Source organism: Manihot esculenta, chromosome 16 (genome assembly GCF_001659605.2).
Source record: "Manihot esculenta cultivar AM560-2 chromosome 16, M.esculenta_v8, whole genome shotgun sequence".
Taxonomy (NCBI): domain Eukaryota; kingdom Viridiplantae; phylum Streptophyta; class Magnoliopsida; order Malpighiales; family Euphorbiaceae; genus Manihot; species Manihot esculenta.
This window is the reverse complement of record NC_035176.2, coordinates 27,865,909-27,893,660: the sequence shown is the minus strand read 5'-3', so window position 1 is coordinate 27,893,660 and position 27,752 is coordinate 27,865,909. Positions and strand designations below refer to the sequence as shown.

Below are 27,752 nucleotides of genomic sequence, written 5' to 3'. Positions count from 1 at the left end.
CGGACAGTCAGAGAGGACCATCCAGACAATAGAGGATATGCTCAGAATGTGTGTGCTAGATTTTGGCGGTTCTTGGAGGCAGCATCTACCTTTGGTGGAGTTTGCCTACAATAACAGCTATCATGCTAGCATAGGGATGGCTCCATATGAAGCTTTGTATGGGAGGAAGTGCAGATCACCTATCTGCTGGGAGGAAGTAGGAGAGAGGACTCTTGCGGGTCCGGAGTTAGTAGAGCTTACCAGCAGGGTGGTACCCATAATCAGAGAGAGGATCAAGACTGCTGCTAGTCGGCAGAAGAGTTATGCAGATATCCGCAGAAGACAGCTAGAGTTTCAGGAGGGGGATTTGGTTTTGCTCAAGGTGTCTCCTATGAAAGGAGTGGTTCGGTTCGGGAAGAAGGGTAAGTTAGCTCCACGGTACATCGGTCCTTTCGAGGTGCTTCAGAGGGTCGGTAATGTGTCGTACAAGCTAGACTTGCCTGCTTCGATGGAGAGAATCCATCCGGTTTTCCATGTTTCTCTGTTACGGAAGTACGTGTCGGATCCTGGAAAGGTTCTTAGTGAGCCTGATATGGAGATCCATGAGGATCTCACCTATGTAGAACAGCCAGTGCGGATCCTAGACACTCAGATCAGAAAGCTGAGGAACAAGGAAATCCCGATGGTGAAAGTCCTTTGGAACCACCACAATATTGAAGAATGCACCTGGGAGACACGGGAGTCCATGCTCCAGCAATACCCCCATCTATTTTGAGGTGAGTGTTAGTTGTTCTATGTGATATATTGTATGCTATGTTGTATGTTATGATTGATGCCATGCTTTGTATGTTAGTTGAGGAACATTCGGGGACGAATGTTCTTAAGGGGGGGAGAATGTAATACCCGGCTAGACTCCGGTATCGGAATCCCTACCGTCCGGTGGGACCTCGGATGTCGGAAACCTCTAGAAGGGTAAAACTATGATTTTATGAAATGTTTTAATGTATTTCATGTTTTTAAGTAAGAATTAAATGAGTTTTTGCACGAACAATCTTTGGAGGAAAACCCAGGTTCGGCCGCCGAACTCCGAAGTTCGGCCGCCGAACATGCATGCTTTCGGAGGGACTTTAGGCGCCCGAAAATTTTGAGTGAGGGAAATGCAGGTTCGGCCGCCGAACTCCAAGTTCGGCCGCCGAACCTTGCATGCATGCGGAGGCACTTTCGGCCCCCGAACGTGGCCTGGCCAGCCACCTATAAAAGGGGCGCTTAGCCGAAATGGGAGAGTTTTCTCCCATTTCCAGCCGCAGCAAGCTTCCGACCTCCCTCTCCCAAATCTTGTGTTTTTCCTTCAATCCCCACCATTTTCTTCGAGTTTTAAGGTTCCACAAAAGTTTTTGAGTGTTTTTAAGCAAGTTTGGAGCTTGGAAGTCTTGGAGCTAAATCCCTCCATTTTTTCGAGCTAGGGTCGTTCTTCCTCTAGATCTTCAAGAGGTAAGCTTCGATCTATGCTTCTTTTATGTTTTATGAAGGTTTTATGCAAGTTGATGGGGTAGAATGCATGATTAGGCTTGTTGTTAGGTTTATGGGTTATATTGTGATTTGAACAATGTATGTTGAAAATGTGTTGTTTGAAGTGTTGTAGTTGGGGTATATTATAGTTTGAGACCCCTAGGTGTGATGTATGATGTGTATGCATGTGTAGAGACAAGTTTATGCAGGTTTTGAGGCGTTTTGGAGGCTGTGGACACAAGGGAGCCAAGTTTCTGCCCTTCGGCAGAAACTCAGGTTCGGCCGCCGAAGTGACTTTCGGCCGCCGAACCCCCTTGTGGAGGCAGTTTCGGCTGCCGAAGCCTGCCCCCGAAACTCAAGTTTCGTCTCTGTCTGGGAGGTTCGGCCGCCGAAAGTGCCGCCGAACCTGCATGACTTTCGGCTGCAGAGGGACTTTCGGCCGCCGAACCTGCCGCCGAAAGTGCCCTGTTTAGCCGTTTCTTGCATGATTTCATGTGATGTTTTCAGGATGTTTTAGGGGGTCTTTGGGGAGTATTTTGGAGTCATGTTCATGTATGTTTGGTGCCTCATTTGAGTCCACCTGTGTAGGTTCGGACCCGAGGAACCGAGACCCCCGGTTGTGAGATAGTCGTTCAGAGTTCGTTGTTAAAGCTTCAGTTACCAGGTGAGTGGAACAACCCCTTAAGCTTTAAAGTAAATGAATAAATGAATGAATCATAAAGCATTGCCCATGCATCATTATGCCATGCAATATTAGGTTGTTTGCATTAGAATTCACGAATATGTTGCATTGCATACTTTGTTGTTGATGTGGATGAATGTTGAATGATCCATTAGCCCTTGTATGTCATGATAGCCTATGTGAGTCCAGGTGTGCCTGCTACGGCTCTACGCCCCTGGCACTATGACAAATTATGGAAGTCCGGGTGTGCCTGCTACGGCTCTACGCCCCCGGCATGTATAAGTAAGAAAGATTGGGGCTAAATGGTGACAAGTTCATCCTTGTTGTGAAATGTTTGTGTTATGGCGCATACATGAAAGCATGAATAAGAAAAAGAAAGAAAAAGTTAAATGATAATAACAATAATAAAATGAATAATAATATACCTAAAAATGGAGGAATTGAAACAAATGTTTTTTAGTTTCTGCTCACTGGGCTCTAGTAGCTCACCCCACTCCCTTTATCCCCAGAGTTGCAGGTACAGGGTAGATCAAGAAGTCGGCTAGAGTGAAGTCAAGTCCTGTATGTTGTAATAGATAGTAGTGGACATGAACATGATGTAATGAATATTTATGACCATGTAATGTAATGAATGATTTGATGATGTATTGAGGATTATAGTAGTGCTTGACCTAGAGGTGTGTGAATCCCCATTATGTACAGAGTATTTAATGAGTAATGATGTTAATGACCATGATTATCCAAGCTATTATGTATGATGATGATACCCCATTGGAGTATTTGATGAGGACTCCAGTGTGGGGTTTATGTATGATTTTGTGTATGCACAGGTTTTGCTTGGATAAGAGAAAAGAAAAATTTTTACAGATCATGTATATGTTGTTATGTATGGGATTCCACAGGTTTACAGGAGGTATGTAGGCTTGCTACGGGTCCCGGCGGCCTTAAGCCGATCTGGATCCTAGCGCCGGTAACGGGTCGGATTTCCGGGTCGTTACATGGGCAGTGATTTGGCCAAATCACTTTGACTCAATCACTTTTCCAGCTTTTTCTACACTTTTTCTCCAACTTTCCATTTTCTTCCTTTTCTGTAAAAACATGACAAAAATCATAAATTAAACTAGAAAATGTGTATTTAAGTAATAATAAAGATAATAGAAATGTGGCTATATTATGTTTGATCAAGGAGTCATTAGACGAGGCTCCGAAAGACCTCGACTGCAAGCTAGTACAAGCTGTTCAAAGATACCAGAAGGAGCAGAAAGAGGATTTTGGCCTGAATGATGTATTGCCTCTTTCAGAAGAAATCTTGGCAGAGACATTCCTCACTAAGTTCAAACTCCCAAGTCTGGACAAGTATGATAGGACAGCAGATCCCAAGAGTCACCTAGCAATATTTAGAATGACCATGCAGTTTCAGGATGTCAACAACTTCATATTGTGCGAAGTGTTTCCATCAACACTCATAAGTTTAGCTCAGAAATGGTACCAACATTTGAGCTCAGGTTTAATTCAGAACTTTATACCTTCGAAAAAGCTCTCCTCTGGCTTGTGAAAGATCTGCCAGGGAGAGGGTGAGTCTTTAAGGAGCATTATCTCACGATTCAATGCAGAAACAATACAGTCTTTAAGGAGTTTTATCTCATGATTTAATAAAGAAGCAATACAAGCGGATGAATTAAATCAGGAGATAGCATGCAAAGCATTAAAAAAAGAAACACGCAATATCAAGTTTATGGATTTCCTAATCAAGAACCTAGCCACTACGTAATAATAGCTAATAGATAAAGTCTAGAAGTACATAAGGCTAAATGACGAAGTCCAAGTATTAAAAGAGGATAAAAGGACGAGTTAAAAGCAGAATCAAAAGCTGTAGAGGTGAGGATACGAAGGAGACCAAAGAAGTTATCTAGTCTTCCGGGAAAGAGATGACTAAAGTAAGTATAAGAATTATACTACATTAAATGACTCACGAACACGTATTCTGATGTGGATTAGGAAAAACAACAAGGAGGTCAGATGGCCTCTCAAGCTCAATCTTGAGAGAGCCGAAAAATGAGTTAGGACCAAGTACTGTCATTTTCACAAAGATCATGGACATACAATGGAAGAATGCCAACAGTTAAAAGATGAGATCGAGAGGTTAACAAGGCACGACACACTTCAAAAGTTTGCTAGAAAGAATAGAGAAAAGAAGGCTCGAACCCGAAGTAACAACTCGTAAAACTACTCCTGACCGTGAACCTATAAGGGTTATTCATGTAATTACAGAAGGACTCACCGATGGTAAGGAAAAATAAATGAACCACAGAAGATGTCTCGAATGTTCAATAGAAGAGTCAAGTCATGTGTCTCTAATGTAGCAAACTTAGTCCTTAAAAGAATGGATGCAACATCGGTAATGCCAAGTTTAAAAAATTAGGCGAAAATTGGAAATGACCATTTAGGGTGTCAGAGGTTATTCGTCTAGGGTCTTATAAGTTGGCCAAGTTAGATGGTCGAGTTATTTTCCACTCCTGGAATATTTATAATATGAAAAAATTTTATTAATAACAGTTAACGATGCATTTTTTTCATGTATTGTGTTCTTCAGTAACAAGGAATATTGGAATTGTCTTCTCTAAAAATATTAAAGAGCATTCATTAAAGCTCACAATGTGGGAAACCGCTAAAAAAGACATATTATATCAGGTCATAAGGTAGGAATCCATTAGGTTACAATCCGGATGTCAATCCCGCTAAACAAAGCATTCTATTCCAGGCCACAATGTGAAAATCCATCAAGCCATAATTTAAGTGTTAGTTCTGCTAAAAAAAAAAGGCATCTTATGCCAAGTCACAAGGTGAAAATCTATCAGACCATAATCTAGGTGTTAGTCCGGCTAAAAAAGACATTTTATACCAGGCCATAAGGTGAGATTCTATCAGGTCACAATCCAAGTGTCAGTCCCGCTAAACAAGACATCTTATGTTAGGCTACAGGGTGGGAATCCTTCAAGTCATAATCTGGGTATTAGTCCTGCTAAATAAAATATTTTATGTCAAGCCACAAGGTGAGAATCCACCAGACCATAATCCGAGTGTTAGTCCTGCTAAATAAGGCATCTTATGCCAAGCCATAAGGTGGGAATCCATCAGGCCATAATCCAGGTGTTAGTCTTGCTAAACAATATATCCTATGCCAGACCATAAGACGAGTGTTAACCAGGCTATGTGATCAGGTATTAGTCCTACCAAACAAGACATTTTATGTCTAGACCACAAGACAGACATTTTAGCCAAACTAGTGAGCAGTGTTTTGGATCTGGAGGGCCATGTTTTACAGCTCCTGGTCAGATAGGGTGGTTCGAGACATGATCCCTATCGAGCTTGGTTAAGGGTTAAACACACAGGTGATTGATTCAGTGGGGCAGTAGGGCTGAAGAATGAGAATTGTGGTCCTTCCTAAGCAGAATCCAAATCTTTTGGGGTGTTACCGTTATGGTTTTCGTCGTGATTAGATATGTGGATCTCAGTGGGTGTTATGAGGATGAGAGCTTTAGTGACGAAAAAATCTCCTTCGTTTCCCACAGATGGCTCCAATTGATGTCTTGAGATCCAATAGTGGGTAGGCTCAAGTTATATTTTGGTAAGTTTAGTCTGGTTGGCTCATCTCTTCCTTCTTTTATTCCTTTTCCTTTTATCCTCTAGTGACATGTAACCGCTGTCCTACTATAGTACATCATATTATTGTCACGTTGGACCGTACATATGGGCGTTGGACTGTACATATGGGCATACTGCGTCATTTTCCATCGTCAAATGACCATTTAATTCTCTCCGACGCCATGTGCGCTCGATTTCAGATGTCTAAAGATCTGTTGCCCCATTGGCCCATCAAGTCGATTGGACTAACCTTCCCTCAAGCAGGTCCGAGCCCTGTTTTGACCGGCCTGCATGCACAAGGTCTGAGCCGCACACTAGTAGATAGGCCTATGTATTGGACTGTGTATTGGACTTCAGTGAGATTACAACCTGACCTGATCTTCCCTTATGAGCTTAGACGTGATTTGGATATCCGAGTCTTAGTAGTTATAGGTATCAAATAAATTAAAATGATTTTCCTATATTAAAAAAATAAAATAATTGCTTATCCAATTCATAATCTCCCCATTTAGAATTAAAAATTTTTAAAAAATTAATTTAATTAATTTTTTCTATTAATTCTTTTATTCGAAATGAAAGAATTTAATTATTTTTAATTTAGAAATTTTTATTTTAAAATAAATTATAATTTTATAAGAATTTATTTAATATTTTTTAAAAATAAATTATACCAAATAGAAAGATGTGGATTTGAAGTGTAAAATTAACCATGATATCATTTTAAAATTTCAGTGTAATTAAAAATTTAGTTTTGATCTCTCGTTTCTTTTTCAGATGAAAAATATAATTTCTGTTAATTTTCTACTAATTAATTAAGTTTAGAAAATAAAAACGGATGGCGTTAAGCTTTCATAATTTGTTACTTAATACAGTTTGTGGTGGAAAGTTTAGTAAAGCACATTTTTATTATTATTATTATTATTTTATTATAGTTAACGATAATAACAAGAAAAATTAATTATAATTTAATTTAATTTAATTTAATTACTTATGTAGTAAAAATATTGATATATAGCATGCTTTTTAATTTTAAATAAAAAATACTTAATTTTTATAATTATTGGTCTTTTTACTAATAAGCAAAAAAATATATAAAAATTAAAGGTCTCAAACGATAATAATGGACTCAAGCCCAATCTGCATATTTATTTCTTTTTTTTTTAACGTGGATTGGCCCAGTTGAAGATGGACCCACTAAAAAATCTGGGTTTTTAATTTAATGGGCCCAAAGAATAGTTTCCGAGTAATTGGTAAAATTTAAATTAAAACATTATTAATTGTTAATTTAGATTAAAAAATTATTATTTTTTAAATAAAATTTTATACTGTTTTTGAAAATACTCATATTTTACTCCTATTGACATAAATAAATTAAATTTTTAAAATTAAAAATTATAACAAAATTTTCAGCATAAATTAGAATTACTTTTTAAATAATGTTAAATTTTATTTCATATTAATTATAATAATATTAGAAATTAAACACGGATTTAATTGATCAACTAAAATTTCACTATTAAGTACCAAGGATTTCAAATTTTATCATCGACTATTCGACTTATTAGCTATTTTAATAGCGATTAACTGTTTTATTATTAGTCAATAATTAATTATTAAATATTAATTACAAATAATTAATTATTTATATAATAATTTGAGATAAAATATTTTGTAAATTATTAATACTCAATTTTTTTAAATGAAAATTAAAAGTTAAATATTAAAATAAAATTTAATATTTTTTAAATTTATTTAAATATATTTATAATCAAATTAAATTTATGACAGCAAATTTTAGGGCTTGTGTCGAATAGAGACGGAAAAATCAGAGCCATGTGAGGAAAGGATCAGGCTTTGAAATTAGACCATGGTTCGAAAGAGACCGAGCCACAAGCCGTACAAAATCAGGACCATTAGACGGTTTTGTTTCTTTTGGGACCCCATTTCAGCCCCTACATTAAACCAAATGGTCAAAGGTCAGCCACATGTTTCTTGCAATATGATCTAAGGACTGTTTTACATAATAAAATTTGCTATCTAATTTTTATATTATAAAAATAATTTAATTAAAATTTTAATTTTTAAAAATATATTAAAATATTTTTAAAATTTTAAAAAATTTATTAATTAATCAATTTAATCGTTGTAGCTGTTAAAAATTAAAAATATAAAGAAAGAGTATAATAGTAAAGATATTCTTCCCATGTGATATTTTTATAAAAAAAATTTACAGTAAATAGCAAACTATGAAAAACAAAACTAAATCAAATCACCACACTAAAAACAACACTCCAACGTAATTAGCAGAACCACGCAAAGCACACTGAAAGATAAAAAGAAAAGAAAATCACAATCCAAAACAAAAGGCTAAACTGATATGCAAACAAGACAAAAAGAAAATGAAGAGGGCAAAGCAAACAGCTCTGAATCGACAAAATGGCACCACAGATAGGAGACATGGTAGAGCTTAGAGTCAATTTCCACCCCTCCCAACAGGACCATTACTCATCGTCACTGTACCCAGTAATGGAGTTGGAAATTTTTTTTTAGTAGGGCATCGGCTGCGCCGCTGCGGCACTTTTATCCCTTCAAAATATTTTTCGATCATTGATACGGCACGTGCCACTTATCGTACATTACTTCCGCCCTAACTGTACCTACGTTTTTTACATATTATTTTGTAAAAAGGAAAAAAAAAAAGCAAAAAAAAAAAAGCAAACAGCGAAGTAATGTAAAAACGGAATGATTTTGACATACGAAAATTAGTCATTATCAAGAAGTCGTGGGTATAGGTTTATAGGGTTTGTCTATTACAAAGAGGCCAACTCAATTGGCAGCTACTAAGCTTTATTTTATCCTCGTCACTGTACCTACGTGTAGAGGAGGAAGACACCGCGATTTTCTGGAATAATAATAAATAATTTTATTTTTTGAATAACAAATTTTTATTTAAATAACATTTTTTTTTTTAATGGCAGTCAAAGTCAAATTAAGCCAATTGTCAGATGACACTGGAAATTTAAACTCCTCATCATCGAATTAAGAAAAATAAATAAATAAAGGAAAAAACAAGGTTAGGTAGAAATTAAAATCTTGAAAAGCATCAAAGAGAGAAGTTGATTAAGTGAAAATGGATCGTCTCTCTTTTGTAGCTATTCACTTACAGCATCTCCACAATCCAAAACCCTAAATGCTCTCTAAACCAACAACCCATCTCAATGGAATCAAATCTTCATCTAAATCATGAATAAATGGAAAAAAAATTAATTAATAATTAATTAACACGTAATTTTAAGCACATAAAATTATTAAACAACTATATAATTAAAATAATTTATGAAGATGACACGTTAGTGGAGAATCATCACCGGCCCACTAGAATATTTATTTTGTACATAAAATAAATAAATAAATAAATATTGATGGGATTTGGACGCTCCACTAATTAGTTTTATTTAATTAATTAATCAATTAATTAATTATTAAAGAAAGTGTTATGTTGGTTTGTGGGGAAACCCTAATTGTGTCTGCCACACAGCTTGGACAAATAATTATGTGACTCATTGATTGATAATTGTGGGAATCAACAGAGCCAAGAAGAGACAGACTGATGCAATTACAAGATTTTTCAGTGGAAAACACAAGTCATGACTATTTTTAATGGAGCCACTTCCACCAAGTGGCTCACTTCAACACCATTCTAGCTCTTTTTTTTTTTTTAATTAAAATTAAAATTCAAAATATATAATTATTAGTAATTAAATTTTGATATATTAAATAATCGATAATTTATTTTACTAATTGATGTACATCTCTATCATCAATTGATGTACATCTCCATCAAGTAGCTAAGTGTGTATATGATCATTTTTCTTGCCATGAAGCCATAAATGACAAAAGAGTTCATAATTTCAGGTGAAAAAAATAATGTAAAAGGGAGTCTGTTGTTTGCCACTTGGGAACATTTTCAGGTTTCAAAAACCTTTGGCATCAAATAGAAGTCGGTGGCAAACACATGGACCCAAACCATTCTCTCTATATCTATAGTTTCTAGTGAAACTGCAACTTGATACTCCCACTTACCCAAATGGGTATGGACTATGAATAAGTATGTTCATCAACTATTCCTCCATATGCGGTTCGACTTTTTTTCCTAAATGAAAATTTTGATTTTTATAAATACATAAATATTTATTATTTAATATTTAATATCACTGATTCGATAAATTTATGCTGAATAAAATTAATTAATTAAAACATTTCAACTCATTTAATTAATTCATGCATTTGAATTAGTTGGTGGAAAACAATGATAGCAGATTTTGAAATTTCAGACATTACTTCAGCCATAGATCCACCAAGTGGAGGGTCAGACAGTAGTATTTTTCCATTGCTACATGTGTTTGGAATTTATGCATTCGTTGATTTTATTTTAATTGTTGATAATTTTCATATCATGATATTAATTTTTCTTCAACAACTAAAATTGTGTGCAGTGAAAAGAAAATAGAAAATTAAAAAGTCAAATGGATGATGTAATTGGAATATTCATAAAATGTTCCATCAAATTCTAATCAACTCATAAATTTGCTTCAACTTGAATCATGAATTCCTAGCAAATGATAACCGTTTAGACTTCAATTTAATGAGAATTTTACTGACACATGTGCATGTCATGCTAGAATCTTCATTTTTTTATAATTATAAAGTATTATTTTATTCATATCTTATATATCAAATTAATTTATTAAAACAAATAATAGAATCTACTTACATCTGATCAAATTTATTAAAAATAAAATATTTTAATAAATATTTACCTTTTTATAAAAATTAAATTTTTGATTTTATTTAAAAGAGCATGCCAACCATTTATCTCAATATATGTTTATTAGTTCATAGAGTTATCGTTTAAATGTAATTCATGAGAGATATTAATTTTCTATTCGAATAAATTTATCAAAATATTAAATAATAAATAATAAAAATACAAATCTAATGCCACCTACTCATATTCACGAGTTTGTAAAGACAGAGGTGTTATTTAGCTGAGATTAAAGGCGATTAGGATTCGATTTAAATAAAAAAATTGATTAAATTAAATTAATTTAAAATTTTAATTTATTTTTTATTAATTTTCAATTCGGTTTAATTTTTAATTTTATAAATTTTAATTATTTCAATTATGTTTTGATAAAAAAATTAAACTGAATCGATTAGTGATAATAATATATTATTTTCAATAATATAGAGAGTTTAGATCATATTAATATTGAAATATTTCAATTAAATTTTAAAATATTAAAAATAAAATATAAAAAATAAAAAATTTATTAAAAATTCAAATCGATCAAACCGAATTGAATCGAATTGAATCAGACTGCTTCAGTTTAATTTAGTTTCTGATTAAAATCGATTCAATTTGATTTTTATAAATATCAAAATTTTGATTTTCAATTTATTCGATTCAATTTAATTTTAAATCGAATCGATCGAATGCTTACCCTTAACTAACATAGGTTAGGTTCCATTGATGAACTATTAAGATTTCGTTAAATGAGAGACAACTTCAAGCTTTACTGTTCCTTTAGATTGGCTTTTAAGTTTTACATGCACAGCTCAAATGGAAGTCAAAGAAAGTTTCTTTCGGAGGATGTCTGACCCATGGGTGAGATATCACTTTGTAAGAGCTAATCTAAGCCGTTCATTGACTGAATTTTAGATTTTTTTTTATTCGAGGATTTAATTCTATATAAATTATATCTATAACATATATTTTTCATATATATATATATATTTTTTAATTTTATTCATAATTAAATAGCCATTCTTGTTGATGGAGCTACTAGTTCGATGGAAATTCTAGTAATTTTTTAAATAATTATATTATTTATTATCCAGTTTGGTAATTTGTTTTGACAGAAGAAATCAAACAGCCAAAAATTAAGGATTGTCATACGTGGAGGTTTCGAATAAGTAGGATCCCTTCTGAGTTGTAACCTTCATCACTTAGTGTGAAAACTCCAAAGTTTCCAGCATTTTAAAATGTGAGTCCATGTGGCATAACAGAGGCAAATATATATATATGTCCAAAAATATCTTTTTTTCTTTATTTAAAAACTTCATATATAGAAAATTTTTATATATAATATTATTAATTTAAATCTAAATGTAAGATTTATTATAATTTTAATTAATATATCATCTATTTATAACGGATATATGAATTTGTATTTGTATTTATTAACCGAATATATATAAGATTACATGTAAGAATTTCCCAACTTTGAGAATACAGACAATAAAAATATTATTATGATATAACGTAAGACCATGTCGTATGGTGCGAAGGAATTCCACCAATCAAGATTCCTCTATTCCTTAGCTAGTTCTCCACAAACCCTTCTCTATAAATACGTACGTTTCTCATACTTTGCTTACTACAAAAAGAATCCTGCTAAAAAATCTTGATTTCTTGCAACCTTTTTCCTTCCATGGCTTCTTTAGCATCTGCCGCCAGAGGTTGCTACAACATGCCGGTTTCCGACAAGTATGAGCATAAAAGACAAGGCTTTTCCTTAAGCAAAGTCATTTTTGCCGGAAAACGTGACCCTAGAGACTCCGTTATCACAAATGTTGCTACCAAAATGCCTTCAATCGTTCCATCACCTGAGAAAGATGATGTTGGTGCTGGCCGGAATCATGTTGCCTGGACTAGTGTCCGGCAAGAGAGATGGGAAGGAGAGCTTCTTGTACAAGGAGAGATTCCATTATGGCTGGTTTGTGCACTTTCTCATTTCTAAACCTATTAAAAAAAAAAAAAATTCTATCTTATTTTTCAATTAACATTCTTTGGATTTAGATAGAATAATTTGATAATCAAAGAACATGTATTAATTTTTTTTTCTTTTAAACCAAAAATCAATTTGGATCTTTTTGGCGTTTTTTTATTATTAAGGAAATTCCAGAATATATTTGGTAGTATTTTTGTCAGTTGTAAATGAGAAAGATTTACCATTAAATAAGAAAGATAATGATTAAATACATATTTTCACCTTTATTCAGAATTAATGCGTTAAATATTTAAATTAAAATACTTGCCTAGTATTTAATATTATGGGTTTTTTTTTTTAAAAAAAAAGATTTTTTTTTGTCCTTAATTCTGATGCATATCCAAAAGAAAACATCAGGTCAGACATTCTACAGAATCACTTGTAATCATCAATATGTTTGCTTCTGAGTGTTTTGTTAGCCCCACTGATTCTGATGCTTTTTTTTTTTAATTTATTTTTTAAGATGCATAATTATTAATTAAATAAAATAAATTTTACTTTTTTCTTTTAGATTTATTCACATGCACTGCTTAATTTGTTTGTGAACATAAAACACAGACTTATAATCTGGGGATAGATATGCATGCATATTTTCTGTGCCCTGTAATTTTCAAGTTTTATCTTGTGCTGTAATTTAAAAAAAAATTATTAATTACTTTTTTATAAAACCAAAAAATATTATTATTATTTGTATTTTTTTTTAAAAACTCATGCATGAATCCATTTATATTTTTCTAATACTTCTGAACTTAAACAAAATATTCAGTTTGAGTATGGGATTCTAATTTTCTACAATTTTTTAGATAATTAAAAATAAATAAATGTCAATTAATCTTTGACTTGATTGGCAAAAATTAACACATGCAGAAAGGGACGTACCTTAGAAACGGACCTGGACTCTGGCACATAGGGGATTATAATTTCCGGCATCTCTTTGACGGCTATGCCACATTAGTCAAACTCTATTTCGAGAACGGTCGATTAGTTGCCGGTCACCGCCAAATCGAATCGGAGGCTTACAAGGCAGCGAAAAAGAATAACAAGCTATGTTTCCGTGAATTCTCTGAGGTGCCAAAACAAGAAAACTTTTTGGCTTATATTGGGGAGATTGCAAACCTCTTCTCCGGTGCTTCCTTAACAGACAATGCCAACACCGGCGTCGTCAAGCTTGGCGACGGCCGTGTTGTTTGCTTGACAGAAACACAAAAAGGGTCAATTATAATTGACCCGGAAACACTAGACACGTTAGGGAAATTTGAGTATAGCGATTCACTAGGGGGTTTAATTCACTCGGCGCATCCAATAGTGACAGATAACGAGTTCTTGACTCTGTTGCCGGATTTGTTGAAGCCGGGGTATTTGGTGGTGAGAATGGAGCCTGGAAGCAATGAGAGGAAGGTGATCGGAAGGGTAGATTGCCGGGGAGGGCCGGCGCCTGGGTGGGTACACTCTTTTCCTGTGACTGAAAATTATGTGATAGTACCAGAAATGCCATTGAGATATTGTGCAAAGAATTTGCTAAAAGCTGAGCCCACACCACTTTACAAGTTTGAGTGGCATCCTCACTCTAAAGGGTTTATGCATGTCATGTGTAAAGCTAGTGGCAAGATAGTAAGTTCCTCTCCCTCTCTAATATATTATCATTTCTATTTTATTAAATTTATAAGAAAAATTTATCAAAACTCGATCTATCTAGAATAATAATGAAACTCGTACGATAAATCTATATAGATCAATTTAGACGTTAATTGTATTTTTTTTCTTGTGAAATTTTGAAGGTGGCAAGCGTAGAGGTGCCTCTATATGTGACATTTCATTTCATCAATGCATACGAAGAGAGAGATGAAGAAGGGAGGGTGACTTCAATCATAGCAGATTGTTGTGAACATAATGCAGACACTACCATTTTAGAGAAGCTTAGGCTGCAAAATCTACGAGCTTTCATGGGCATGGACGTGCTCCCAGATGCTAAGTAATTATCTTTCATTTATTATTCTTCTTTTAAACTTTATATGTACAACAGTTGTATGAAATAATTTTTGGTGTTACAGAGTAGGAAGGTTCATAATTCCTCTAGATGGGAGTCCATGCGGCAAGTTGGAGGCAGCATTGGACCCAGATGAGCATGGAAGAGGCATGGACATGTGCAGCATTAACCCTGCATATTTGGGCAAAAAATATAGATATGCTTATGCATGTGGAGCCCAACGCCCATGTAATTTTCCCAACACTCTCACTAAGGTACGTAAAAAAAAAAGTAAAAAATCAGAACCCACCAGGAAAAAACATTATGAATATCAAACTTTGTTGTATACTTGTAATAATTTTGGTCTCTAATTGTAGATTGATTTAGTGGAGAAAAAGGCCAAGAATTGGTATGATGAAGGTGCTGTGCCTTCTGAACCTCTTTTTGTGGCTCGCCCAGGAGCTACAGAAGAAGATGATGGTGAGTAAATGGTTAATTACTTGTTATTATTTAACTAACAACTGAAAATTCTAACACAAAATGCATGGTTTAGGTGTGGTAATCTCCATGATTAGTGAGAAAAATGGAGATGGATATGCACTGTTATTAGATGGATCCACATTTGAAGAGATTGCAAGAGCCAAGTTTCCTTATGGTCTACCGTACGGGCTGCATGGATGCTGGGTGCCTAAGAAATGATAAAAATGTACACAACTAGCTAAGGAGCTGAGAGTTGGCCGGCAACTTATTGATTGATTGGCAAAATATGTCTGATTGATCCCTTCTCCTTGCCAAATACCTATTTCTTGATTTTATTAATATTATTTTTCATTATCTATGTTGGATATTAATAGGTTTCCGGTTATAATATTATTTTTCTTTTTCTAGACTTTATTTTTACCATCTCGTTATGTATTTATTTACTAATTTATGTAAACTTATTGTACTATTTTCATGTAAAATATTAATTTATATATCTTTGTGTGTTATTTTTTGTTACGCTGCGCATAACATAAGACAAGCTGCGCATAACATAAGGCAATTGCGCTCACAGACTTAGTCTGATAGTAAGTACATCTGACTAAATCTCTACTCTCCCGATCCCGATCCCTAAATCTTATAAAAAAAACAAGGCAATTATCTTCCTTTTTCATAACCCTTCCCAATTGCAACAAGACTTCTAAAAATTTTATAATAACAACAGTAATTATTATTATTTTTTTTTAATCTCAATTACAAGCAAAATCTTCAGACATGTTACTGGTAAATAATTTATTATTTTTTTTAATCTCAATTACAAGCAAAATCATCAACTTCCTAAATTTATTTGAAAACAAGGAGTTTAAATATAAAAATATTAACAATGAACTCAATTAATCTATTTCTATTTAAAAATTATATTTCGGCTTAGATCCATGACTGGGTGTGATACAATTAGATCAGGTTTAATTTATTAATTCTAGGAATCGTCACAACAATGCAGAGGCAAAAGCATATACTGAATGCTTGTGAGGCTGTTGATCAAACAAGTCATTTTCTGCATATATGTATATGTGGATGTGTATGGAGGGATCCACAGCTTTGGTGTCCTAACAAAAATATCACTATTCTAATTGCTGTTACTATACGTCATCTGTTATATATATATATGTATATACATCAATTAAGGTTGCTCTAATAGGACACAATTATTTGCAAATGCCACTGCCACACATATACTCTTTGGTTGGCAGATGCATATGGCCGTATACGAAGACAAATAAGACAGCAAATTTTCCTTTTGTCACATCCCAAATATTAATAAACTTGCAGGCTTTTTCTTTTTTCTTTCTTTCTTTACTTCTTCCCTTTGGAAGATGAGATGTTAAACACACTGACTATTTTTAAGTGAGATTGTCTGAGAGTGATGCAGCAATTTGCCAATCTCAATTAACACCGTTTTCCAACCATGAGCAAATATTTTTATATTGAAGAGGATCTGATGTATTCGAACAGCAAAAATAACCTGGTAACTGGAAGAAAAACTATACCCATATGGACTTGGAGGTTCTGTAGGGTTGAGGAAGTTGTACAAACTTAGAAATACAAAGATGGCACTTTCTCAAGTCAGCCTCTTTGGATTTTCTTTCAATAAACTATGGGCACGCAACTTCTAAAAGTCAAGCTCCAACGCTTTCAAGTGACAAGTAATAAGAGACTGATTGGGAACTCTCGAAAACGATGACTAAATAAGAAAACATTTGGATCAAGACACCAGAGCCAGCATCACCAAAAAATCCTATTATAATATTATTATCAGCTCAATGTACTACAACCCCATAAACACATGGGACGTTCCTCCAAGAATTTTATCATCAATTACCTCAACCGAACAAAAAAAATATCCCCATTTTTCCCCTTAAAAAGAATTATGTCGTCCTTCCGGGGATTAAATGGACGATTTTAAACTCATTTTGTGCGTAAAGCCGTAAACCACATACATAGACTGTCTCACACTGCACCATCCAAGCTCTCGATTGCTCGGAAGGCAATCGGAGTTGGGATTTGATCACTTCTGGTCTGTGTAAACAGCATCAACGTCATCAAGTTCAAGTAATTTAGACATAAGTTCTTTGTTCAAGTCCATTGCCTCATCATCTACCTGAAAGCCATCAAAGCACTAATGTTTACCTCTTTCTGTTCTTTAAAAACAAATGGAAACTAAAAGATATATAGGTTTCTCATGACACTGGCGAAAACTTTAAACATAGAAATAAGAATACATAAATATCACAGTACACTCATGGCAAACGACAGTATTAAGATTATGTGTAGTTCTGCATAGCTAACACAGCCCCCCAGGTGGAATTATCATGAAAGAAATAAAATTAAGCTGTGTACCAGGCTGCACTTAGCTGTCAATGGGATTTAGATCTGTAGAAGCCAGCAATGATACACACAATGCCAATCTAACGAGGTTCCATCTGTTTGACTGGAATAAAAGATTTTAGGGAAGTGAAATTCAGTGCTGCAGATGAAGCAATCATTGCTAAATCTGTGCGGCTTTGTCCAAATTTCAATATCATACAAACAAAATTACTTAGCTTTAGCTTTATTTCTTTACTATTACTATCATCACAATCTATGCCTCTGTATCTATATATCTATATAAAGCTAGTTTTTAAAATAAGTTACCAAGGGAATGACACATATCTGATTTTTTAGTCATAAAAATGTAAAGTGGCAAGCTTAAATTTGTACCAAGTGGCATATTTCTTTTAACAGGTAAACAAAATAAAACTCATTAGTAATAATTAATATGTAGATTTTTAGTTGTCTAATACTTAAAAAATTTTAAATAAAACTAAGTTTTTAATACTTTCTACTATCATAGACATATATTTTAATTATTATTGAATTAAAGCAACAAAAAGTTCATAAATATATGTATATCAATTAAAAGTACAATCAAATACTCCTTCCATCCCATAATTTTTTTCCACTTTTGATTTTTTATTAACTTTTCAATTATACTATTATAAAGACATTAAATTTTATTAAATACTAAGAATGTTTTAAATACTCATTTAGAAAAATAACAATTAATGAGATTATACTGAAAATAAGATAAAATTAAATAGGACTATAATAGTCAATAATATTAAGTACAATATAAAAAAGAAAAGTAGACAATAAAAATGGACAAAAATTATAGGACAGTGGGAGTTAATTATCAATAATTTGAATGTGTCTTTTTTCTATCTTTTTTAGCTATATTTTTTTTTTTTTAACTATATTTTATTATTAGCTGACAAAAATTAATATGCATACGTTAAATAAAATTTAACGGTCACACTGATATCATCATATTATTATTATAATCACTTCTTAGTGAGACTTTCAGGTTTCTAAATTTTTAAAAATCACATCTGTATAATTCTATATCTATATAAATATTATAAAATTGAAGTATAAAATATAGTTGAACCAGAAACTGAGCTATTAAATAAGGTTCAGTTACGGGTAAATAGAAAGACAAATATGGTTAATGACAAGTAAACTGAAAATAAGTGAATACAACAGTGTCAATGACTGCTACAAGCATAATCATGAGTACCAAACAAAATTACTACTAGAAAATAACTCTATTAAATCTCAATGATCGAGAAAAAAGCCTATATATGAAACTATTACAAACATCTCTCATCATATCTTGACGATTATGGTCAAAAAAATATTCAGAAACAATGAGCAAGATTTCCCATTAATACCTACAAGGTATATTCTTCAAATTTAGCATATTTTTCTATATTTTTAAATGTATTTCCTTCATTTTTCATACATTGTATCCTTATCATTGATTATGTTAATTCATAATGATTGACACTATATAATTTCAAAGGGTAATTACAAAAGTGTCTTATGGTTTTGCGCATTTTTCAATTTAACTTTGTAACAAAATGGAGCATGTGCATTTTAATTGTTAGCAAAATGAGACTTTTCCATTATCAATGTTAAATTTTGATAACATAGTATTAAATCTTTAATTAAAAATAAGAAAATTATAAAAAAAATACCTTGTGATTTCAAATTTTTGTAGTTTCACGTTTTTTTTAAATCAGGATCCGATGTTGATTTTATGACAAAAAAGATCCTGTAATTTTTTTCATTAACAAAGCATGACTTTTCTATTAATCCTATTAAATTTTGATGATAATACATTGAATTATTTTAATTCAAAATAATATTTAATTATAAATACAAGTTCCATTTAAAAAATTTAAAAGAAAAACAGAAAAGAAATGTAGGTTCAATTTAGGTCACCCTCAAATCTATTCTATTGTGTAAGCTGTTGATGCTCATAAGCTTATTTAGAGGTGGAAATACTATGTGCTAACGAGTTCTGGAGCTTAATTTTCGAGCAAACACACACTCTCTCCTTTTCCTATTGATCCATCGTCATTGCATCCATATTTGTTTTGCTGAAGGTAGTGGATGGTTATTTGAAGGCTGTGAAGTTGCAACATTGAAAAAATAAGAACGAACGAGGAAAGAAATAGGTTAGCATGGATAGTTCACCGGTTTCTTCTCTTTTTATTATATCTTTTAGTTTTTATTTTAAGTGGGATCTACTTTGATAATTAAAAGAAAATAATTACTTATTTAATGTTACATCATTAAAATTTCCAGGGTTAACAAAAAAGTGTTATTTGACTAATATTGTGAAAATATAGATATTTATTAATTTATTACAAACTTAAGTTTAGATTCCTAATTGAAAATTTATGAAACCACAAGTAATTTTTTTAAATTTTTTGGATACATCAATAATATTTAACAGTGTTAGATGGAAAAGTCTTCATTTGCTGATGGCGTGTAACCATAAGATACCACTTTGTCACAAACTTAACCTCAAAATCTGATCTAAAAATGTACACAACCACAAGTTAGGTTTTTATAATTTTCCCTAATTTTAACTACAATTACAAGGATTTACATGAAACTGCTCTATCACCAAATATTTAGCTTCATTACACTATATTTATACACATGTACCTCTATATTTATAGATAATTATATATAAAATTTTAAATATGAAAACAATAAGTGTAAACAATTTAAAAATAATAAAATACAGAACAACATCTCATCACTTTATATAATAATAATGATAATTAAAAAAAAATACCCGTGTTTTCTAGTTTGATAAAACATTAACCGATTTTGCATATATCCAAATAAAAATTGTCTAGTACAATTTACAATTAAAAATAAACTTCAAGATTTTCTTAGTTTTACAGTAGAAAACAGTTTTTGAGTCTTAACAAAACTTTGGTTGTAGTGACCTTATTGAAATAAGATCGAAGCCATGTGATGTAACTGATAGATAATTTTTATTCATGGTCAATCAATTTTGAGATTTGTTTCAGTTTTATTACTCTTTTAATTTATTTAAAGAATTACTACCCAACTTTAATTTTGTTTTAGAAAATGTCATTCTAATTGACTAACATCACATTTTTAGTTTATGAAAATCTAAATTAGCACAAATAAAATTAATTTTAGTCAATTAGTATGACTTTTTCTGAAATAAAATTTAAATTAAGTGATTTTATTGAAGCAAATTAAAATTAAGTGTTTTAAATGTAACAAAATATAAGTTGAGTGTCCAAAAGCAATTTTACCCTTTAACTAATACAAATTGGAAGTCTAGTGATTTTGTTAATACCACTTGAAATCCAATGCCCATGCTAAAATTTGTCAATAAGATTGGTAAACTTGTGCAAAACTAAGTTGTATTGATGTACATATTGACTGTTAGGATATCTTCTAGATAGATGCGTGACATGGTGAAAACTAGATAAAGATGAAATAAAATGATAGTTTGACACTTCATAAATTAATAAAGTTAGTGATATTTAAAAGCAAAATAAATGTATCTTTTCATACACCACTAATCCTATGGCACTTGAGTGTGCATGAGAAAGAGATAGGAAAAGGGGGGGGGGGGGGGGGATTGATGACTTCAGAAAAGTATGCCAACAACTGAGCAACAAAATAATTAGGAAGAGAGGAGTGAATCAAATCAATAATTAGTTGAACGGACTGGGAACTAGCACAGATCTCAAATAGTATGCAAAATATATAATATTAAACTTTTCAATTAAACCACTTATATGCATCAAGCTTGATCAAGCAGCCCGCATAACTAGATTTAAGCATCACTTTAATCCATATTGCATAAGAACTTCAACAAACCATAAGGATGCAGAACCAAGCAAAAAAACAAATCCTTATGAATGCCATAGAAAGCGAGAATCATATTGATAAATATACCTCAACAGTTGTTATTGGAAGCAGCTCTGAACCATTATCAGTCTCAAAATTTATTCCTCCCTCACGAAGTTTTGACAATATTTCAGCATAGTTCTCGGACGAACTTACAATTTTGTAATAGCTAAGAACAGGGGAAAAAAGAAATATATTAATGCTTCTACAAAATGATGGTATAGTTTACAAAGAAAACTCAATCATAGAGAAATGTTATTGCTTGCTGACCTATCTACATAGAGGTCATACTTAGAAACAAAGGATTTACATGAAACAGGAGGAGAATTACCTTGCTGAACTATCTTCATCAGTATCATAGTCATATATTGGAGGTTCAATGACATCCTCAGCACCAGCATCCAAAGCAATGGCAAGAAGCTGATCCTTGTCTGCATCTGTGACTTTTATATTCACAACCCGAACACGTCTAAACTTGAACATGACAGATCCAGGATCTGCCATCTTTCCTCCATAATCCTTCACTACCTCTCTAACAGCAGCCACTGATCTGTTTATTTTATCTGTCAAGACCTCCACCACCATACTAACTCCACCATAACCATATACCTAAAGTTGAAAGAAAATTAACCTTAAAAAGTTTATATATGGAAAAGAAAGATTTAAAAAAATCCATAAAAGAATCTCCTACACTAGCAGCACAAGATACAAAGATGAAGGACTCATACTACCTCATAGATTTTCTCAATATAAGCCTCTTGTCCCTTTTCAGAAGCCCTCTTAATATTACGCTCCAAAATTTCCTTAGGCACATCAAGTTCCTTGACTTTCCCGAGTACAGCAGCTAGAGCTGTATTTGATATAGGATTTGGACCACCCTTCTTTACACTGCATCACTCAACAGAATATTAGCAAGTACAAACATATATTTGGACCATGTATTGCTAAAAATGTAGCAACTGATATCAGTGAAAACATATTGGGAAAAAAAAATCTCTCCTCTTGTTTCATATGAAGCCTATTAAGCAGCAAAAAGGGGTTAAAAGAAACCAACTTACGCAGATACAACTTCCTTTCCAATTCTTGAATACAGCTTTGCCTTCTTAGCATCCTGAGCCCCCTGCAGTTATGGCACACTTCAAAATGTTACGCAGAAGATCACAGGAATAACTTCACAGCTTTTAAAATTCAAGGTTTAGAACAGTATTGAAATTGGTTAGCCAACAACAAAAACATTACCAACTGATTATATATTTCATTTATTTTTACATTCCAGCCATCATATGAAATTAAGATTAATAAAAATTGAAGAAAAGAGACGTGAGAACGGAATTAATCTTAGAACTTGCTTTAGGCTTCTCATCAAACACGTAGTGTTCAAAAGAAATCATAAATTTTGCAAACAACCACGCATCAAAAAGGCCTAGAAAATCATAATAAAAATTTTTCTGGGAGGTATTAGATAGAGAAACCTTTCTGCCGGCGATTTTGGAAGACCGCCTGCCCATACAGAGAGGTGTGGAAGTCCATAACCTTCTCACATTCACTTGACAATGACAGCGTTTTTCTTCACAAAACAATGTAATCCCAGAAGAACAGCTATATGATGAAAATGATGATAATAGACTCCTAGCAAGCAAAGCATTCCCTGATTAAATGTCGCAATAAGAACCAACTCAGAAGAAAAATATTTATATACCAAAGTGGGAATCATTCAATTTTCAGAAGTGATTAATGAACAACATACTTTGAGGAGCAAAGGAAATGGTTGGGCAATTGAAACAGACCACAGTTGAGAATCTCTGAAGAACTGCCCTTACTGCTCCCATTGCAAGCTACCAAAGATTCCAGTTTGATGAAAGGGCGTAGAGTACATAAGAAAATTCCCAAGACCAGGAGTATGAAAATTCCCAAGACCAGGAGAGCAGGATCAAAATAACTGGACCTTTCTTCTGACTGCTGAGTGCTGATTCACAGTCTTCTTCGCTACTACCAGATAGTCTAGCCGGTGGACTGGACCGGTCCATTTTCTGGCCCATAGTTAATCAAAAAAAAAATTTTTTGTACTCGTGGGAAAAAGGTTTTCATTTTAAGACTGAAGTAATATTTTTTTTTTCTAAAGTTTATAAAGTAAATTTTTGTCGTAATTTTTAAATTTTTATAATTTTCTATTATTTTTTAGAAAAAAAAATTGAAGCATTTGAATGTTTTATGAAAAATAATGGAGGTTTGAATTCAGAATTCTTATCAAATCATGTACTTTTATTTTTTTTTAAATTTAAGTGAATTAAAAACAAAATGAATTGAATTAAATTAATTCCAAACTGAGGGGATATTGTCCCAAATACAAATTTATTTTTTTAAAAAAAAATTATATTACTTTAAAGGAGTCTCCTCCAAGGAAAGGCTCTGGGGAGATGTAATTGCCTCAATTCTTAAATCACATTCTCTGTTACCAGGAGAGAGTAAAAGACAGGTCATAGATTCATAATTTTGTTAATCATAACTGAAATTGACATAATGTCCATGCATGTTAACTGTCTTTTATTTAGAAAAATTATCATAGGAAACATCACAAGGTAAATTTTGGTAACCAAATTGTTCATAGATCATTTTGAGACCTGGGCTAGAACAACTCCTTTTCCTAAAATAGTTAGGAATAAAAGAAAATGATTGACCAAACTAAGCAGGAAGTGATGATTGATGAATGCATGTAGAGAAAATATTTATTGCTGTTGCAGCTTCAGTCCTTGTCTTGAATTCAGACTCTTTGCACAGTTCTTCATTGTCCATAACCTGTAGATCAGAGAACTGAATGGTAATACCGTAATAGACAGAAAACCTGACAGAACCAAGCAAGGAACAGGAGATAAATTCAATCTCATCAATATACAAGTATAAAACTCAGCTTTTAAAATCCATCATATCTCTCTTTTAATCCACTCAACATATCTTCTCCAAGACCTCATTTGCCATCTCATCAAGTTCAGCTTTTAGTTTCTTAGCACACCTCAAAGAGATAGAGGTACATATATATAATGCCTTGACACAAATGTAAACTTACAATTGCTAGTCTGAGATAAATGTGAAATAAATAGGTGATAAAATAAATACCCACTGATTCATTCAGGAAAGAAATCTCTGAGGAGTTTAGATAGAACTTTACACGACATAACCAGAAATTCATACCATCAAAAACAGAATCACCACAACAATCAACCTCTTCAATACTCTCATTTCATTTGTATGGCCTAACTTTCATGTCTAATCATAATTTTACCATCAAAGTTATCTTCACAAACTTACTAGGAAACAAGCCATTTACTAACTGGTGAAGTTGAGTTCACAGAGATTTTAACAATGGCGAATTAAGAATTGTAGAATACTGAATAAACACATCTCCTAGAGGTAAAGAAAATCGCCAAATACTTGCTTATATAGACCCATGTACTCATTGAGATTAAATCCATTAAACATGAACTAAAATTATAACCCATGTAACACCTGAAAAACTTGTAAAGATGGTAACAATAAAACACAAATTAGTAAGCAGTAATTTAGGGTATCAGAAGTTCAATGCAATGATAACATGCAAGGGATAAAAGCCATACACAAACAAGAATGGTGCACGAAGGGATCATGGGGAAGAATGAATTTTCACTAAAATTTAATGCAACCGCAGCAAGCTCACATAAAATTTTTGGCCGGCTCGTCTATCATCTCCAGTGACAAGATAAGCCAATCTTCCGGTGTATTCCATCTGGTAAAATCATTCTCAATCGTTTATCAAGCACAATGTAACTTAATGACTCACACTTCAGTACCCTATCCACCGCATAACCACAAACATTATAACAAGAAGCCAACACTAGTTCTTCCAGACATTTATGATGAGCAAAAGCAGAGACCCCAGTTCCTGTAATCATCTCACACCCAGTTAAATCTAGTGCGACCAAATTCCTACAGTTTTCAGCTATGGCAATTAATGCTAAATCTGATACATTGATCAACCACGAAATGTTCAATCTCTTAAGACTTGGAATCGAGGCAATTGCTAAGCCTGTATAATCTGTCAATTTGGGCCCACAATCAGCTAAATTCAACTCCTCCAAACGATGCATTTGCTGCAAAAGGGTCGCACCAAAATCCGTGATTCTATCACATTCTGCAAGGACCAACTTTTTCAAGGTCCTTGAAGAAGACCCAGTTGCCAAAAACTCCAATCCACAATCTGTAATTAATGAACAAGCTTCCATTTTCAAAATCCGAATAGAGTTCATATTCCCAATTGCTTCAAGGGAACGATCATCAATCAAACCACACCTCCCCAAATCCAAAGAGGTCAAACTTTTTGCAAGATTTACAAGAACGATAACCCCAACATTGCCCACATTCTTTCTCCTTCTTAACAAGACTTCCGTTAATTTCCGACACCCATTTGCAATAGCACAAATACCATCATTTCCAACATCCTCAGAATCTGTCGACTCATCAAACCCATCAAAAGTTACTGTTGGACGGGATTTTCTGACACTGAGATTGAGGAACTCGATTTTAGGGCATGTTTGAGCAATGAAATCAAGGTGCGCATCGGTAATAAGTTTCGATGATTTAAACGTGAGTAAGTAGGGGAATCTGGGCAAGAAACTGTAGAGGAGATCAGGTTCAAGAACACGAATGGATAAGCGAGTTTCACCTTCGCCTCTAAGCCATTGCTTGCAAACTTGAGATGATGATTTTCTGTCTTTTGTATCATAAACCCAATTGAGAATTGAGGCTACTTCATCATCGCCTAGGTTTGACATTATTCCTTGTTTTCTTTTTTGGTTCTGAACGAAATCCAGAGACGATAGGCACAAGTAAACAGACTAGAGTGCTTTGTTGATATGGGTTTCTGCTAGGTAGTGAAAGCAACTCGCCTCTCACATGGCAGCCGACTTGCTCCAATTGCCTGCCCCTTTTAAGCGCAATTTCTGTTACTGCGATAAAGTTTCCTTTTCGGATTTATAGGATTGCGCTTACGTCTCCCCCGCCTACAATGGCATTTAGTTGAACTTAGAGCTGTCAGGACCTTTGATTTTTCAAAAATTGGAATTAAAAAACAGAAAACCACCTAAATGCACGCCAATACTTTTATGAGACTGAAAAAACGTGAACTTTATATGTCTAAAATTTTAATTTTTGAATTACAAAATTTTAATTTTTAAATTTATCATAATTATAGCTCTTCTCAATTTAATTTTAATAAAAATAAAATCTAACATATGACATATAAAAAATAATAATTTTTATTTTATTATTATTTTTAAATATACATAAATATTTATCCGCCTTATTTAACTTTACTCTAACCCATTATTAATCATTTACAAATCTCTAATTAGTTAAAATCCTCCATTAAACTATATACGTTAAAAATAGAGAAGGAAGTTTTTAATTCAGTTATAATCTATTGATAGTCATAGCAGCGAGAATATCAATAACAGTGTGATTATCCATTTTACCATAGAGATAACGTTCATACGTGGTTTTTCATTAAGTGAGTATGGCCTAGAGCGAATTCTTTGTCCTATACAACATATTTTAGCTTGTATTTCTTTAACTTCTGACTGTTTATACATGGAAAAATTCTAAGCTAAGGTTTTATTGTTATCCATTAAAAAGGGTAATAAATTTTGAATGCATGGTTTTTTTATGAGTATGTATAACAAACCTATTGATACTTATAACTATATTTGTCTCTTAAACAATATTGATAGTAGAGAAATGAAGAATTCTCTATTAGTAATGTGATCTTGTTTACATATAAATTCACTTAGAAAACTTTCTTTATATTTTTTATATGATTTTGAATAGAAACACTAGTTTTGAAAATTGAAAGCACTATAGAAAAAAATTTATGAGATTGAAGTGCAATTTAAAAGAAATTCTCTCATCCTACAATTAAATGATTGCATAGCTCTCAACTGTGCATACAAGGCTATAATTAGTTGTCTTGACACATATAAGAGAGAATTTTGATTCTTATGATGGAATTCTCTATATTAATTTTTTTTACAGTGGAAATTTTTAATATATATATTTAAATATTTTTATTTTAAGGTTTGTCAATAGCAGCTACACATATTTTAGCTTGTATTTAATAGGTTCAATATTGGCTATTCGGTGGGTTTATATTTGTATTAATAATTTTGTTAAATAAATCTATGGTTAATCTGTTTTTATATCAGTTTATAAATTGTAATTTTTTCTTGTAGTTATATGATAAGGCCAAGTCTAATTTATGAGAGGGTTGAAAGGATTGTGTTTGATGTATTTTTTTTTAACAAAATAGAAACTTTAAAAGTAACAATTGCTTTTAAGAATGATT

General features: G+C 32.7%; 3 protein-coding genes across 4 annotated transcripts; 1 reads left to right on the top strand and 2 right to left on the bottom strand.

The window, feature by feature from the left end:
* The first annotated feature begins 12,216 nt into the window (after positions 1-12,216).
* On the top strand, positions 12,217-15,508 carry LOC110603430 (carotenoid cleavage dioxygenase 8 homolog B, chloroplastic). Its single transcript, XM_021741161.2, has 6 exons — positions 12,217-12,594; positions 13,516-14,259; positions 14,427-14,620; positions 14,700-14,889; positions 14,992-15,094; positions 15,168-15,508. Exons 1-6 carry the CDS (start codon positions 12,310-12,312, stop codon positions 15,311-15,313), a joined length of 1,662 nt encoding a protein of 553 aa, XP_021596853.1. The 5' UTR covers positions 12,217-12,309; the 3' UTR covers positions 15,314-15,508.
* Positions 15,509-16,879: 1,371 nt separating this feature from the next.
* Positions 16,880-23,364, bottom strand: LOC110603110 (probable transcriptional regulatory protein At2g25830). Its single transcript, XM_021740788.2, has 7 exons — positions 23,130-23,364; positions 22,855-23,030; positions 22,441-22,502; positions 22,114-22,270; positions 21,714-21,991; positions 21,431-21,551; positions 16,880-17,255 (listed from the first exon to the last, which is right to left on the bottom strand). Exons 1-7 carry the CDS (start codon positions 23,209-23,211, stop codon positions 17,163-17,165), a joined length of 969 nt encoding a protein of 322 aa, XP_021596480.1. The 5' UTR covers positions 23,212-23,364; the 3' UTR covers positions 16,880-17,162.
* A 500-nt stretch (positions 23,365-23,864) lies between these two features.
* On the bottom strand, positions 23,865-26,470 carry LOC110603077 (F-box/LRR-repeat protein fbxl-1). Of its 2 annotated transcripts, none has more exons than XR_002486087.2 (2): positions 24,994-26,470; positions 23,865-24,178 (listed from the first exon to the last, which is right to left on the bottom strand). XR_002486087.2 is itself a non-coding variant. In XM_021740747.2 (2 exons), exon 1 carries the CDS (start codon positions 26,185-26,187, stop codon positions 25,099-25,101), a length of 1,089 nt encoding a protein of 362 aa, XP_021596439.1. In that variant the 5' UTR covers positions 26,188-26,470; the 3' UTR covers positions 23,865-24,178; positions 25,074-25,098. The 2 variants fall into 2 exon arrangements, 1 of the variants encoding a protein (XP_021596439.1); XM_021740747.2 differs by having other exon boundaries at positions 25,074-26,470.
* Positions 26,471-27,752: the final 1,282 nt, after the last annotated feature.